Here is a 15,700-nt window from a genome sequence, read left to right on the forward strand (position 1 = left end):
AAAAAGAGACATTAAAGGTGCTCATTATATCACCCCTCTTCCATCGGACCCATATGTGACCCACCACCGAAATTCAAATGGAACAGTAATCCCTCTTATATGTCAATCAGTGATCTTGACCAAAAAAAAAAAAAAACAAACCATTCCATTGATAAAGAGTCATCCTTCAGAAGAGAATTCAACTACAATGTACCCAAACCAAAATGAGTTAGCAAGGAAACAATTATATTGTTAAATAATGACTCATATTAGAAGAATTAATTATCTAAGGAAAGAGAAAGTTGTATGACAGGGTAGCATACTGTATCAAGAGGGTATTATTTATGTGAATATTGGTAGTTTTATTACGGGGATATAATTATATTTTTGGATATCCAGGTAGCTAGGTATAAAAAGATATAAACTCTAACAGAATGTATTATTGAAATTATCGTATAAAAACAGTTTTAGACTCTGTGGACATAGACACTCTCCCAAACCACAAAAAGAAGTAAAAGAACGCCTAACAAGTAAAAAGAAAGTAAAACCACTAAAATTCCCTTACATGAGAAGTTAAGTGCATATATAGATCACTAAGTGGAAATTGACCCTCATGACCAAATTGCTTATAATTAGAACATTGAGTGACCAAATTTGAAATTTTTTCTTTGGGTGACCTATTTACAAATGAAGGTATCTTTCAGTTACCTATATGCACTAAACTCCTTACATGAGAGACTGAACATTCATGGTTCGAATGGGCTTTTGATTTGTAACCTACTAAGCAAAGTCAGGATCCGGCCCATCTCAAAAAATATAAGGCCCCAACTCACTGGGTAGACCAGGCTTAACAATCACAACAAATATCTAAGGCTTGGCCCAAACCTATTTTCAATATATTTTTAATTTAAGCCTTCGTTGACCTGGAAATTTGAAGGCTAAGTTACTATAATAAATATTAGTACTTCATTTTTTGTGAAGACTGATTATGGTAATTAAATAAGCATGTGAATCAACTATTTCAATAAATAAATCTCTTGTAATCAGGAATATCCCAAAGTCCAAGATCCCAAAGTCAATAACTAATCAATCATTTTCGACGGTTTGATTCGGTTGATTAATCGGTTTTAGGAAATTAGTTGTGTGATGTCGAAGCAGCAGGGAATAGCTGCCGTGCAGTTGGTAACAGACAAACGTTATCTAACGGCAGCAGCTTTCCTAGGGTACCCGACCAGCCGACCTAATGCTTGCAGGCCTAAGTTTTTGTCACGTGCAAGGGGTATATGCTATGGTACTCTCCACTTAGACTGAAAGGTTTTATGAACTTCTCTTCAAGTCCACAAGCGTGATTGATTCACCACATGATTAGTGTAATCATTGGTCAAATTATGGGATTAATAAGGTTCGATTGAATGAGATCAGAAATTATAACGTTGACTAAACCCGTTGCACGATTCACAAAACCGATTGCGTATGACGCAGTAGTATCCACCGAATGTAATCCAACAGTCGACAACTTCTCTCCCACACAATGTCAGGGCCCTTTTGGCAGAAAAAGATTCTCTTCTCGCCGCTCACTCTTTGCATCAGATCCCCTCCGTCGAATACTTGCTGGTTCCTTCTTTCTACCAAGGGTCAAGATTGGATTAGCACTGTACAGTATTTAATAGGGGTGTACACTGAAAAATATGACATCACAAACGAGCCCTCAGGTGCTTATCCTGAGGACGCTCGTTTGTTATCCTTCTTTCCAGTTTCCGCCATGAAAACGCCGTTTGGAATTCGCCACCACTAATTACATGGGCCCCACTAGGCACTCTTACACCTGGCACAAGGCCACGCAATCAAGATTCTCATCTTCGCCCGAAGCGCCATCATCCATAATGCCATCGCCATGTGTAATATTATTACTGCCACGTGTCATCAAGACATCCAGCGTGGCAAAATTGGACGCATTGGAAAAAAGTGTGCGAAGGTAGGGAGGTGGGCTCCACAGATAAAGAACCGTGTCGGGTGTTAACTGCTAAACGCTTCGGTCACGGAAAGGTGGAGGCCCTGCGAACGGCCGTCTCTCTCTCGTTTGCTCCATAACCCAGGACCGGTAAGCATCATCAACAGTACCATCTCAGAGAGAGAAAGCGAAAAATAGAGAGTGAGGGAGTGATACAGTACAATGTGAGTAAACACCGCGAGCGTGCTTTCGGCTACTTTATCAGAATCAGATCATCACTCACCAGAGCCACCAGTCACCACTACTCGCAGTGTTCAGTTACATTTTTCCTCGGAGTAACGGATGTGCTACTGAGATCTTGCGATTTCCTGTGTTGAAGATGGGGAGCGAGTCGTCGGAGGAAGGCTCTGATCAGCAGAGCGAGAGGTGCGGGAGCTACAGTCTGAGCGCGGATGTTAGCGAGTCGGAGAGCTGCAGTAGCTTCTCGGGTAGGAGGTTTGATGGAGAAGGAGGGGCTTCCAGCTCAATGGCTTCGTCTCCCCGGCCTGTTGTTGGGAACTTCTGTTTCCCGGCGCCTGTGGTGATGATGCCTGTGATTGGAGGCAAGGATGTGGTTGTCTGGGACGAGAAGCCTGAGAAACGGGAGACGGATTTGTCCGGTAATTCATCTTGCTCTATTTTTAGTGCTTTGCTTTTCTTTTCTTTTCTTGTTCTGGCTGGAACAATTAGTTCACGCCATGTTTGGTTGCGAAGAAAAAAGAAGGAAGGAAACCAAGAGAGAACGAATTTAGAAGCTTACAGAAAAGTTATATGAAATGCGACGAAGTAATAAGCTAATAATTGAGCACCGAATGGGAATCCCATTATCTAGTGAATAATGCTGCGACGCATCTATCATTTATACTTCCACTCGAGCAGTTACAACTAGAGTTACTAGTAATCTCGTTCCTTGCTGAAGGAAGAAGTGAAGAACCATCTGTTATTTCTTCATTTTAATATTTATCTTATGCTTTTGTGTAATTTGCTTTTATAGAGGTTGAGATGATGAAAGAGAGATTTGCTAAGCTTCTATTAGGCGAGGACATGTCTGGAGGGGGAAAAGGAGTGTGTACAGCCCTGGCAATTTCTAATGCCATCACAAATCTCTCGGGTTATTCTCTATTTCACTCTCTAGCCGCATATTAAATCACTTATTCATGTGTATTCTGTTAAATGCAATTCTTTTTTTTTTTTCGCAATGGCAGCCACTGTGTTTGGTGAACTATGGAGATTAGAGCCACTGGCCTCACAGAAGAAGGCAATGTGGTGTCGAGAAATGGATTGGCTTTTGTGTGTGAGTGATTCCATTGTTGAACTTGTCCCTTCGATGCAACAATTTCCTGGTGGGGGTACATTTGAAGTGATGGAAACAAGGCCTCGGTCTGATTTATATGTAAATTTGCCTGCCTTGAAGAAGCTGGATGCCATGATGATTGGTCTGCTTGATGGCTTTTCTGATACAGAGTTCTGGTATGTTGACCGGGGGATAGTTCTAGGTGATGGTGGTGATTGTGATGTCTATCCACTAGGGGTTTCTGGTCAGAAGCCTTCTATTAGGCAGGAAGAGAAGTGGTGGCTTCCTTGTCCTAAAGTACCGCCAGATGGGTTGTCGGAGCATGCCAGAAAGACATTACAACAGTGTAGGGATTGCACAAACCAGATATTGAAAGCTGCCATGGCTATTAATAGTAGCGTGCTTGCTGAAATGGAGATACCCATTGCGTATTTGGAGACTTTACCAAAGGTGGATATTTAGTTTCTGACTTTTAGACTTTTAGTATTTGTTGTACTGTATGACTTAGATTTGACAAAACTTGCTAGCATGAATGCTGTTGTTTCGCTACTATTATATTTAAGTATTGTGCTCTACCTATGGAGAATTTGACAATTTTGTCATATGCATATTTAAGAAAGCTCTGGAATTATGAATACTACTCTTTCCCTTGTGATTTTTTTCTTAGTTCAACTGCAATGCCCTTAGAGATAGCCAATGACGCACAAAGAATTGCTTTCAAGTCTTTTTCCTTGTAAAACAATTTTCTTTTAAATTATGTGTACCATAAGCATTATATCTTTTGTCTCATCAATTGAATAGATATTTGGTTGTTTATATATGTCATTTTGAGATAATAAATTAAGCTCATATTGGCAGTATACTTCCTGTGATTTAACGTATTTAGAGGGAAGAATTACAGGAGTTATGACAGTAAAGTTTTGGTTGATTTTCAACGGATCGGCTCTGATAACTTTATGTCTATTTCATATTTTTCTGTTTTTCAGGACATTTTCAGTATTTGATAGAAAATGTCAGAAAATTGTTTCAACAACATTTAAGAATTACCAAACAATGATCTTCTTGCTTGTAATTGTTGTCAGTGGAAAACATTAAACCCAAATTGTGATCTTATGGATACAATATTAATATTGAGATTTCTGAACTTTTTTTCCTTTTCCTTCAAAACTATCATGGTAATTGATTTGCAAATGTATTCAGAGTGGAAAAGCTTGTCTTTACGATGTCATCTACCGCTACATAACTGCTGAAAAGTTCTCTCCAGAGAGTCTTCTGGATTGTCTAGACTTTTCATCAGAGCATCACACCCTGGAAGTTGCTAACAGGATTGAGGCTGCAGTGCATGTTTGGAAGCAAAAATACCTAAGAAAGCACATGAAGCACATGAAATGCCGGCGTTCATCTTGGGGTGGTAAGGTCAAGGCCCTTGTTTCTGTCTCCGAAAAGAATCATTTTCTTGCCCAACGAGCTGAGTGCCTCTTACAAAGCCTGAGGCTTAGATTCCCTGGCCTCCCTCAGACTGCACTGGATATGAACAAGATTCAATACAACAAGGTATGTGCTTTGAACCTTCAATATTGTCGTACATGCAGAACTACTTATTATCAATTACAATAACATGTTAGGGTAAACATGACTAAATAATGATGTAATTTAAATTATAATAAATTACTTACTGGAGCACTTACAATTAAAGAAGTCAAAATTCAATGTTGGTGAACCTAAGCATCAGATGGGTCACCTAATGTAAGGTGAGAAAAAATCCAACGGATTTTTGAGTTAATGAATGGTGTTGAGGGCTAGTTGTAATGAAAGCTTACCATATGCGCATCATTATGAAGCTGTTGGTTCCTCAAGCCACTACAATTTACTAATAGTAACACAAGGAACTCTATCAGACTGGACAATTTGTGATGACAATTCATTCCGGAGTTGTTCTCTGGGAGATGCATTCATTGTTTCGAACTTAATGTTGGGGCTTTTAAGCAGTAAATGTTAAAATTAGTCTGTCGTTGTTTACCTGTTTTGGTGAATTTTTGTGGTGCCCTCACTAGCTTTGAAATTTGAACCTGCATTTTCATGAAAAACTGAAAAAGGCATGGGCAAAAGATTATTTTTCTTTTTCCCCTTGTACTGGTGTTAACTGTTTTAGGCCTTCCTAGTTTGTATATTTCCTTTGAAAATTGTCTTGCTTATGTATGGCGATGTGGTTTCATATGTTGTTGAACTAGAAACAATCTTAGAAGGAAAAAATAGAGCATGGAACTTGTGTAACATCTAGATGGTGATAAGGTTAGTATTCTTGCAGGACGTTGGGCAGTCTATTCTTGAAAGCTACTCGAGAGTAATGGAGAGCTTAGCCTTCAACATTATGGCAAGGATAGATGATGTTCTATATGCTGATGATGCGACTAAGAGATGTGCTGCGGCAGAATCAATGTTCAGCCGGGGAGGTGTAGGTGGCATTCCCATCCAGAAGCGAATGTCACCCAGCCCTTTCTCAATTCAGCACACCCCTTATGCCTCGCCATTTGCAACCCCAACCTTTTGCTCTTCTAGTCCAATCACTCGGAGCCCAGGAAGAGTGCCATCCTCTCTGAGGAAGAATTATTTAAAGGAGGCACCAGACTGGAAACTGGAAAAACCATTCCCATCAGACTTCGAAAAGGTTTGGTCTTGTGCCGGAAACCTTAGTGCAAGAAGGGTCTCAGGGGATGCTCCTGAGCGAGATTAACACGGAGGAGTCAACATCTTGAGCAAAACGAGCTTATAGCATCTACTAAGCATAGAAACAGAGTACATAAAGTTGACGTGAGAATCCTTTGGCAATTGGGAAACGAAGAAATATGGCATTTTGCATATTCGTTGAAAGTAGAAATATGATATTCTAAAGTTTTGATCATGATTTTTATTATGTGGTAATTGCTTAGGAGAGATGCATATCCTTAGGCAACTTCATAGGGAGGGTAAGCTGTAACTCGATATTTGTAAATTAAGGCTATATGAGTAGTAGGGTTGAGAATTAAGATGACTAGAAACAATGCTGCTTTTGGCAGGATCATGTGTAACCCTTCTTCAATTTTTTTCATATCATCGTTATTATCTTTGTGCTGATTTGATAGGAGTTGCTTGCTATTATGCTTTAATATGTTACCTTGTCATAAGTTTAATGTCCAAGATTGTCAAAATCGGGATCAACACAATTCAAGAGGTTGACAAGATCGATATGGGGTTGAACATGATACAATGATGATGGGAGGTTGACAAGATTCGATCGTAAATCAAAACAGGAGAGGAGCTCCACGAGCTTAAGTTCATATCTCAGGCAAGATTTAAGCATGATGAGATCAAACAACACAAACAGTCATCTTATATTACGGGCACTCAGAAATGATTGAACAACTTTCACTCTGCAGTGAAGCTATCAAGATGTAAGCAAAAGTTCTATTGAGAAGAGAAATCTGTAACATCTGAAGTTTGCAGCTAAGATAAATAAATGATCAAACAATTTCTGAATTTCAGCAACAAATCATGTGTTAAAAAAGCACCCAAAAACAAATCATGGGATAAAAAGCACCCAACTCTCTGTATCCAATATGTACTGGGCTTAGCATCATCTTTCCAGGGTGGATAAGACAAGGAAATCCATCTTTACCCAGTCGTGGACCTTCTCTTCTGAGATAGGTGAGGGTTTCACTGATACTCCAATGATTTGGTCAATGAAACGGCATTTCTCGTACAAAGGAAATCTATCTGCACTTCACTGAGACTGTTCTGCTGAGTGATTTTGATTTTGCGCCTGTTGCATTCAAGGAAAAACCAGTTGAGAATCAGGATATCAGTCATTATTAAAATGAGAAAAGGGAAGGATACATGATATAGACAAGAAGCTGTTTATTAGGAGAATATTAGTGACAAAGCAAATAAGCTGGTACAAAAGCATAGTAATCAAACAATATTTGCTTTGAGGTAGCATCTAGAGAATGAAGGCGGACTTATGTGATGCATAGCATTATAGACTTATAGTCCAAAAGGAAATGAATTATCCATGGACCCTGGAATCAACCACAACTAGAAACTGAAATTTAACATCAAAGTCGAAGAATAGAAGCAGCTACAAGCCATAACGTCATCTTCACTCTTCATTATGGATGTGTCCATGTTTCTTGATTTTGAAAAAAATATTCTAGCTATTGAGAAGGAAAATGAGCATAGATACTGAGTCATGGTAGAGATACTGAGATACAGATGATTGGACTAGCCAAGGCAAGGTGCTCATGAGGCCATTTTATAAGAGATGGAAACTCGCCCTTACAAAAGAGATACTGAGATACAGATGATTGGACTAGCCAAGGCAAGGTGCTCATGAGGCCATTTTATAAGAGATGGAAACTCGCCCTTACAAAATTGAGATGGAGAATTTCAAAGCAGACTTAACAAGTAGCCCAAAAGTTACTCGATTTATCAAAAAAAAATACATAAAAAGTTTTAGCAATTAGGGGATCATGACAAGAGACAACCCAAAAGAAATTGATTCCCCAAGAATTAGACTCTCGAGGTATATGCACACAACCAGCAACATGCAAATGCTTATTAAGTGTGGCTCTAACTAACCAAGAGGAATTGTTCGTGGTCTCAATAGGAACAGGGAGGCAGCAATTCAGTAACTGCATGAAGAAGAAATGACGATAGCATACGCACCTAACTAAGTAACTATCAAGCCTCAACCAGAAGAGATGTAGAGCTGTAATTAAAGCAACATTATTGATTATTATTATTGCTATTATGTTCTTGAACTACCCTTCCAACAGGAAACTTTTTGATGAGAGAACCAAACCAAGTCAAATGACACAGAAGAACATTTCCCCCCGTAATAGATTTAAAACTTAATTACCATCATGTCTGCTACCCTTTCTAATCCATACCCAACCCCTACTGATTAACTACGAAAGGCCAAATCTTTACATCCAAAACACAAACAAAATAATCAATTTTCCCAAATTGAGAAAACTAGAAACAAACATTAACTAAAACCACATAAAAATTTAAAATGCCAATATCAAACCAGAACTTCACAACACAACAATTAACCAAACCCACGGATAATAGGAAATTAAAATACTGATAGCAAAGAAGAGCTTCAAAACACACACATTCACAGTTTGAAAACAACACAAATAAACATCCTTACCCCCAATCCACAAGAGAAAATCCAATGTGGGGGAGGCCAAAAAATCTTGGAATAGTGAGGATAGTTTCCTAAGGGTCCAATGCAACAACTCTCCAAGTCAAAAACACCAATATCTCGACCACCGCCCATTTCTCCATCTTCGTCCCCACCACTATACTCGCTGCTTACATAGAAGAAGTTATCTACAAAGAAAATGTAATTTCCCTTCGGCAGAGAAAGATCAGAAGCCGATGCCGCAAAAGTAGAATGGTCACCCAAGAACAGCACTTTATCCCCTAAGTTCCTCACCACCACCCACGTCAGCATTTCTTCATCTAATTTGTAGACCTTGAACCTCACAGTCCTCTCGCTCATATAAACAGCTAAATGCTCCAAGAAGTCCTCACCGAAGCCCAGAGGACCACCCTCCGTAGCATCGATACTTAGATACATATCTACCATCAATAATTGCCCCTCACATTCCACCAAGTATTTCTTGTCCCCTCCAAACACAGGGTTAGCCACCAAACTCAGTACCGGTGGCGAGCCAGTAACATCCACATTCACAGTTCTTCCAGTATTGTCGACGGCTAAGAACTCCCCTTTGAACAAAATGACATCATCATAGGGAGACGGCATATCATTGATTGTCGTCCACCTCTTGTTTCCAGATCTGAACAGCGCCAGCTTCCCCGATACATGAATCGTAAGCAACACGAAATCGCCATCAATGCTAACCCATTTCAATGCGACCTTCTCCATGTACAGATTATCATCACCAATCATATGTTTATAATTGATGGAATGAAGCACGTACTCTTGGCCCAATTCACATACACGAATACCCGACAAATCTAAGACCCTTGGGAAATCGCTTGGTAGAGGACTAAAACGATGTCTCGATAATGGGTTCAACAAGCTCTTTCTATCGGGCAAGTCTTCTTCAATTTTGATTACCCAAGCGGGATGAGGGCTCCGTTCCGCTTGATTGCCGAGTCGCGTGGATTGAAGGATGAGTATAGAGCGCTTGGAGAGGTGGAAACCAAAAGTGGTATCGGAGATACCGTCGTTGGGGAGGATGAGATAACCTGGCAAAAAGCGACGGGGCTTGGGGGTCACGCTGGATCGCCACGCAGAGCACACCGATCGAAAACGTAGATGATCAAAGGGGGCCTGGAGGGATTTCGCAATTTGGTCAAGTAGTTCCGGTGGGAGTTGGGACCACTCCGCCATTCCCGTTCCAGGTTTCGGTGGAAATTGAGACACAGAAGAGAATCATTCACACACAAAGACGACAAACTGGTTTCCCAATTAGTTTTCCAACGTGGGCTGGATTTGAGCTTAGCCCAGGCCCAACCTAATCAGTTACAATTACGTTTAGAGAAAGAAAGTAGAGTCCAATCTCAATTACTTTTCCAACGTGGGCTGGACTTGAGCTTAGCCCAGGCCCAACCTAATCAGTTACAATTAGGTTTAGAGAAAGAAAATAGAGTCCAATCCTGTTCCAATCATCAATGATCATTCCCCTCCGCTTAGGGCAAATGCAATGGTGAATTGGTATTGGGCCAACAAAGATGTTGTCTTTTGCTGATGTGGTTGTATTGTAAAATGTGTTTTGTTTATGTGGCTGTATGGGATAAGTGTTTTGCTGATGTGGATGTATTGATATTTGATGTTTTGGTGTAGTTTTGTTGTGGATAATATGGAGGAATGGAATGTTGTTGGGTTGGGTGGAAAGAGAAAGTGTGTGGGAAGAAAAAGTGTATAGAAATTTGTGTTTTGCTGATGTGACTGTATTAGAATACGTGTTTGACTTACTTTTTGTGTAATAGAGGTGGGATCGGGGCAATAAAAATGTTGGCCCAGTAAGTTGTTTCTCATTGCATTTGCCCTTAGCATTATTTGGTGTAGCATTTGGCCAAGGAATAGGAATGACTATCTCAGTATCACCAGTGTTATTAAAATTGGACCGTAAAATCGGTGAATCGGTTATCAAGCCCGTATCAATGTCCGACAGGGTTTTTATAACAATGTCTAGTATAATAGTTTATTACAATGCAATGTTTGATACAAATATACGATACGATAGTTGGTCATTGTAATCGTAATAATCATTACAAAGAGAGTTAGAATGACCATTTCTTATAATAATCCCATGAACGTCTATTCCATAGCATGAAGGAATAGTCAAATAACAAAATCTCTTGCATCTTTTTCTTGTTTATGTTTTTCTTTGACTAAAAATTATCATTCCCTTATGGTTGAGATTATTTCTAAGTACACCCATTCTGATTCAAATCGTTAGAATGATACCTCTCAAATTTACTAATAATAATACCTCTATCTCTAACCTCCTTATCAGGACGATGCAAAAACATCATTGTATATATATATACTACACTTCAATTAGTCTAAAAATATATGGATAAAAGTGACCTCACAAGAGATAAATGTACGTAAAAGGAGTGCAATAAAAGTTTTTGAACTAGAGGGTTACACCTAGAAATGGCCTAAACTACAAGGGTTTGTTTCTAATATTTACCCTTTAATTAAATACTCCTTTTTTATCCATTAACTAACACAACATGTAAAATATGAAAATATTGTGGAATAAATAAATAAATAAAAAGGAAAACACTTGAAATCTGTTGGACCCCACCGAAATTCTCTTCTCAGATAAACACGTACAGAATGTACGGACATATATAAATCACCGAGACAGAGACAACATAGAGAGCGACGCACACCACATAGACACTAGAGTAAGAGAGGGAGGGATGACGGGCGGCGGTGGAAAGAAGACCAAGAGGCGGCTGGAGCAGCTGCCGTTGGAAATCCTAGAATCCATCATGACTTGGCTCGATGTGGCTTCGATCTGCTCCCTGGCTTGTACATGCAAGACCTTGGAATCCTGCGCCTCCAATGTCTTAACGTTCCTCGATAAATTCCATTTCCCTGTAAGTCCTCTTGTATCCTTTCGAGTACGTTCTGTTCTTTTGTTGCGAAAGACTAGATTTTTTTATGTGGCTTGTCTCTGTTTGGACGTTGAAGAAATGAAATTGACTTCCTTTTGAGTTAGAACCCCCTAATAAGCGTTTTGTCTCTGTTTGGCTTTCTTGAGTTCAGCTCTTCGTTTTCATGACCAAAGTAATATTACAGGGTATTGATATGATCTTGGTGTCATTATTTATGCGAAAGAAGGAACCTTTTCACCTCCAACAATAAAAAATTTAATTATGATACATAGGGAGAGTGTAATTATTTCATTCAGCAACTAAATTGCTGGGAGGTTTTGAAAGTTAACAACTTTTGTTTTGTTTAGGATCACATTGCGCCTACGATAGAGTTGTTGGAGCGCTTGTTGCCGCTAAATCCTAATTTAAGGAGCTTGAAGGTGGATTGTGAAGAGTTGGATTGCTCCAATGTTGATCTTATAATTAAGCCATCTTTGCAAGAGATTTGCCTACGAAACTGTTTTCGGTTTGATGGGATGCTGTTGTATAAGATTGGAAATCAATGCAAGGATCTTAGGTGAGTTGTATGGTTGTGGTACGTATCGCTTTGGTTGTGCTTGTAAAGGTTATTACATCTTGGATTGTGTATATCGTTAATTCATTTGCATTAAACCAATGTCATTTTATGCGCTGACTATTTTTCGTTTCCATTTAAAGCATTGTTGTAATCAGAGATGTATTTAATTTTTTCACATCAGGTCACTCTACGTGGCATCGGTGGCTGACCGAAGAGGAATGAAGATTCTTGTGACTGATCTGGAGGAAATCCTCAATAATTGCACTCAGTTAGAAGTAAGGCTCTATTGCAACTACTTAATTAGTATAATTTTGATAGAAACTGTTTTAACTCCTTACATTTCTTTTGAGGAATTCATATTTTCAAGTTTAGGCATTGATTAGATCAGCCCTCCATGTGCATTATAACTATGTTTGACGTATCTAAAGAAACTTGGAGTTGCTACAATTTTGGAAAATTTTCTAGTTCATGGTACTTTATTCCGCAGTTTTTTGTGGTTTGCATTCATTGAGGCATTAAAACAGCACTTTGTGACCTTGGTGGGGGTATTTAAGGACAGGTAGTGACACTCTGTCGCTTTTGAGGATTGGGTATTTTCTACTTATGCCTTGATAATATTGGTTTTTCCTGATGCTTGTGATACATCTTTCATCATGTTGTCATCACCTGGCCTTGTTTTAACAGTTTGTTTCTCTATGATATTGCGTTATATATTTTGTCAGAGTAATTAGAATTGAAACTACTGAAACTTTTAAGATCATTCTTAGCTCTTCTTGATTTTCGGAATGTTTCATTCTCCACATATTATTAACATCTTCTACAAGGCAAGCGCTTGATCCCATTTGAATAATTGGTACTACACAGAAATTAAGAGATGACGAAAGATTTTTAATTGTGTTCGTATCAGATATTTCTTATATTATGGAAATTATATAAATTGGTTTAGTTGATTAGTTTTGAATTTGTGTTCGATAATATATGCATAAGCATTCATGGGTGCATTTTTTTTCTGTTTGATGACCAATGAATGCTCAAAGGATGCCAAAAATATTTACACTCGAAGTAAATTAATGCAAGTTTCATGCTCGTATTAACCTTCACGAAAGTGGTACTTCATCGGGGATAGGTTTTTGTCTTTTTACGGGTTATGATGTTATCTTATGCAATGGCACCCACTATTTTATTCTGGACTCACATCTTTCAATTGATTTTACTCTTGCAATAACTTAGCTGTGCTTTAGTCAACATCATTGCCTTTTAAGATTTCAGCAACCAAATATTTTTCGTAAAATGTTGAAGAATTTTTGTGGTTAATTCCCTTCTTGACCATCCAAATGAAGAATTGGATGATAGATGGTGTCTTAATGCATTGCATCATTTGGTTAATCAAATTTCACTGAATTCTAAATACCAAATATCTCTGAGTTATCTTTGTTGTGCGTTTTTTTTATACCTTTTTTGCATGTTAAAATTTCCAGTTTCTGTGATATCTTGAATCTTTTACTGCATATCACCTATTATCTGTTTCCTTTCAAATTTTGTTAGGAACTTGTGCTGATGATTAGTTTATCGGAATTTGGCCCTCAGCTTTCTACTAAAATTTGGGCTCCAGCTTCAGATAAACTCACTTCGCTGGAGATTGGTTCTATTGATTCATGGGCGGTGGTTGAGACACTAAACTCAAATGTGGGACAAGAAGGATCCTCATCCAACGTATCATGCATTAAAAAACTGCGTCTCTCCGTAGACCTCATCAGTGATGCATTGATTGCTGCTATATCAAATGCTTTGATTTCCTTGACAGATCTTGATCTTCGAGATGCTCCATATTCGCAACCTATAATTGATTATGACCTCGCAAACTCTGGTCTTCAACAAATTGACCAAATCGATTATGACCTGACAAATGCTGGGCTTCGAACGCTTAATTGTAACGGGGAACTTCGACGCCTCTCCATAGTTCGTATTCCAAAGTACAGGAATTCCTCTTTCATGGGAGTTAATGATGCTGGGTTAATATTTTTGGCTGAAAAGTGCAAAAAATTGGAAAGCATTTGTCTTGGTGGCTTTACTCATATTACAGATGTGGGTTTTGAAAGATTATTCTGTTCGTGCCCTAAGCTATACAAGTTTAGAGTGTTTGCAGGGAACTCTAAATTTACTGGTCAGGCATTCCGTGATCTCTCTACAAGTTCCCTTTCTTTAACTCATGTCAGCTTGAGAAAGTGTAGCTCTTTGACGAACATAGCAATTGTAAATTTGGTAGAGAAGTCGGATCTGCAAATCCTCGACTTGAGAAGGTGTGAAAGAATTGGGAATACAGCACTTCGAGCTATTGGTTCCCTTTCAAAGTTAAAGGTTTTACTACTGGATGACACTAATATAACTGATAAGGGATTGTCATTCTTAAGAGGGAGAGTGATAAGTTCATTGGTTTCATTATCCGTTAGAGGATGTAAACAGCTTACGGGTAAAGGCATCTCTAACCTATTTGAAGGCTTGTCGAAATTGGAGTTGCAAAGATTGGATATGTCAGACATTCCTGAACTCACTGATGATGGAGTTCTATCATTTGCAAAATGTCATTCTCCAATTACTGTGCTCCGAATCGGAGGGAGTTCACTCATAACTGATATTTCAATTGAAGCGCTAGCCCATAGTGATTTGCAATTGTTGGATCTCTATCATTGTGGTGGTATTACAGAGCTAGCCTCTCAGTGGTTCGAAAAACCTTACTTTCCAAAGCTAAAATCGTTGTGTTTTTCAGGAAGCATTGGGGCAGATTTGGCTATAAATAGACAAAAATTATATGTGGGATGGTGTGGCTGTGAGCAGAGATCTAGCGCATTGAATCTTTCGGGCAATTTGGACAGCATTGATTTTAGTGATTTTGGTACTAAAGATGAGGAATATTTGCTATTCTAGGTGGAAGGGCTTCGAAGCGATGAATATATGACGGTGGGAACTCTGCTGCAGCCACTCCCCAACCGCCGAGCTGGTGCAGTAATTTCTAGCACAGTTATTTTTTAATAATTTATAGTATTTACATTTCTTGCTGATTAAGAAAAAAAATAAAGAAGATGCAAATCTGGATTATGGATTTGCTAAGAACTCAGATATTTCATATGGTTTCCTTGTTTAGTAAATGCGGGGAGAGACCGCAAGACTTTCTTGTTTAGAATTTTTAATTATCATTTGTTATGACTTTACAAGCGAATATGTGGCTGAGTTGTGGGGTGTCTATCACCGATCCCGTCCTTTTGAATATTAACTAGTCTATGCCAGTGGCTAGAAGCTACAGGGAAGTTGACTAGATTGTGCATCTAGTGATCTTTGTGCTCACAGCTTCTGAGATCATCTGAACTCTGAAGATAGTATTAAGTACAGCTTTTCCCTTCTTCTTTTTCGTTAGGTTCTGAACGCAGCAGCATTTTCGTATAGATGCTCTAAGTTAGCCTAGGCGAATGTTTCCGCGTTCGCTCAACGTTTCAGCTCGGATGGATGGTTGCTAGACGAGCAGAAAGGATGATGCATCTGTTTTTTCATTTGTCAAAACATTTATCGAAGAATGGTATTCTGCAATTCTTTTAAGACGCAATGATATGTTAATGGTGATAATAGTACTGCACAGGGGAAGGTTGTTGCAGGTCCAGGCAGGTTTGATTTGAGTTTGCTGTTCCGGAGCTCCATTGTTATGATACTCAATTAGTTGTTCAAGTTCCATAACTTGAATTCA

At 38.9% G+C, this 15,700-nt stretch overlaps 3 protein-coding genes and 1 long non-coding RNA gene across 5 annotated transcripts; 3 read left to right on the plus strand and 1 right to left on the minus strand.

The window, feature by feature from the left end:
* The first annotated feature begins 2,024 nt into the window (after positions 1-2,024).
* Positions 2,025-6,380, plus strand: LOC120003079 (rop guanine nucleotide exchange factor 1-like). Its single transcript, XM_038851984.1, has 5 exons — positions 2,025-2,589; positions 2,964-3,080; positions 3,175-3,713; positions 4,464-4,817; positions 5,572-6,380. The coding sequence occupies exons 1-5, from the start codon at positions 2,310-2,312 to the stop codon at positions 5,995-5,997; spliced, it is 1,716 nt and encodes a 571-aa protein (XP_038707912.1). The 5' UTR covers positions 2,025-2,309; the 3' UTR covers positions 5,998-6,380.
* Positions 6,381-6,607: 227 nt separating this feature from the next.
* On the minus strand, positions 6,608-9,709 carry LOC120002978 (F-box protein SKIP23-like). The gene is made up of 2 exons (XM_038851865.1): positions 8,455-9,709; positions 6,608-7,062 (listed from the first exon to the last, which is right to left on the minus strand). Exons 1-2 carry the CDS (start codon positions 9,664-9,666, stop codon positions 7,024-7,026), a joined length of 1,251 nt encoding a protein of 416 aa, XP_038707793.1. The 5' UTR covers positions 9,667-9,709; the 3' UTR covers positions 6,608-7,023.
* LOC120002979 lies at positions 7,069-8,223 on the plus strand. Its single transcript, XR_005469221.1, has 2 exons — positions 7,069-7,534; positions 7,623-8,223. It is a non-coding gene; the product is annotated as an uncharacterized LOC120002979 (long non-coding RNA).
* A 1,460-nt stretch (positions 9,710-11,169) lies between the features above and the next one.
* On the plus strand, positions 11,170-15,183 carry LOC120001715 (F-box/LRR-repeat protein 10-like). 2 transcript variants are annotated; one of them, XM_038850142.1, is made up of 4 exons: positions 11,170-11,390; positions 11,756-11,964; positions 12,146-12,239; positions 13,510-15,183. In XM_038850142.1, exons 1-4 carry the CDS (start codon positions 11,211-11,213, stop codon positions 14,887-14,889), a joined length of 1,863 nt encoding a protein of 620 aa, XP_038706070.1. In that variant the 5' UTR covers positions 11,170-11,210; the 3' UTR covers positions 14,890-15,183. The 2 variants fall into 2 exon arrangements, with proteins under 2 accessions (XP_038706070.1, XP_038706071.1); XM_038850143.1 differs by having other exon boundaries at positions 13,552-15,183.
* Positions 15,184-15,700: the final 517 nt, after the last annotated feature.

This window comes from Tripterygium wilfordii, chromosome 7, assembly GCF_013401445.1.
Source record: "Tripterygium wilfordii isolate XIE 37 chromosome 7, ASM1340144v1, whole genome shotgun sequence".
NCBI classification, from domain to species: Eukaryota; Viridiplantae; Streptophyta; class Magnoliopsida; order Celastrales; family Celastraceae; genus Tripterygium; species Tripterygium wilfordii.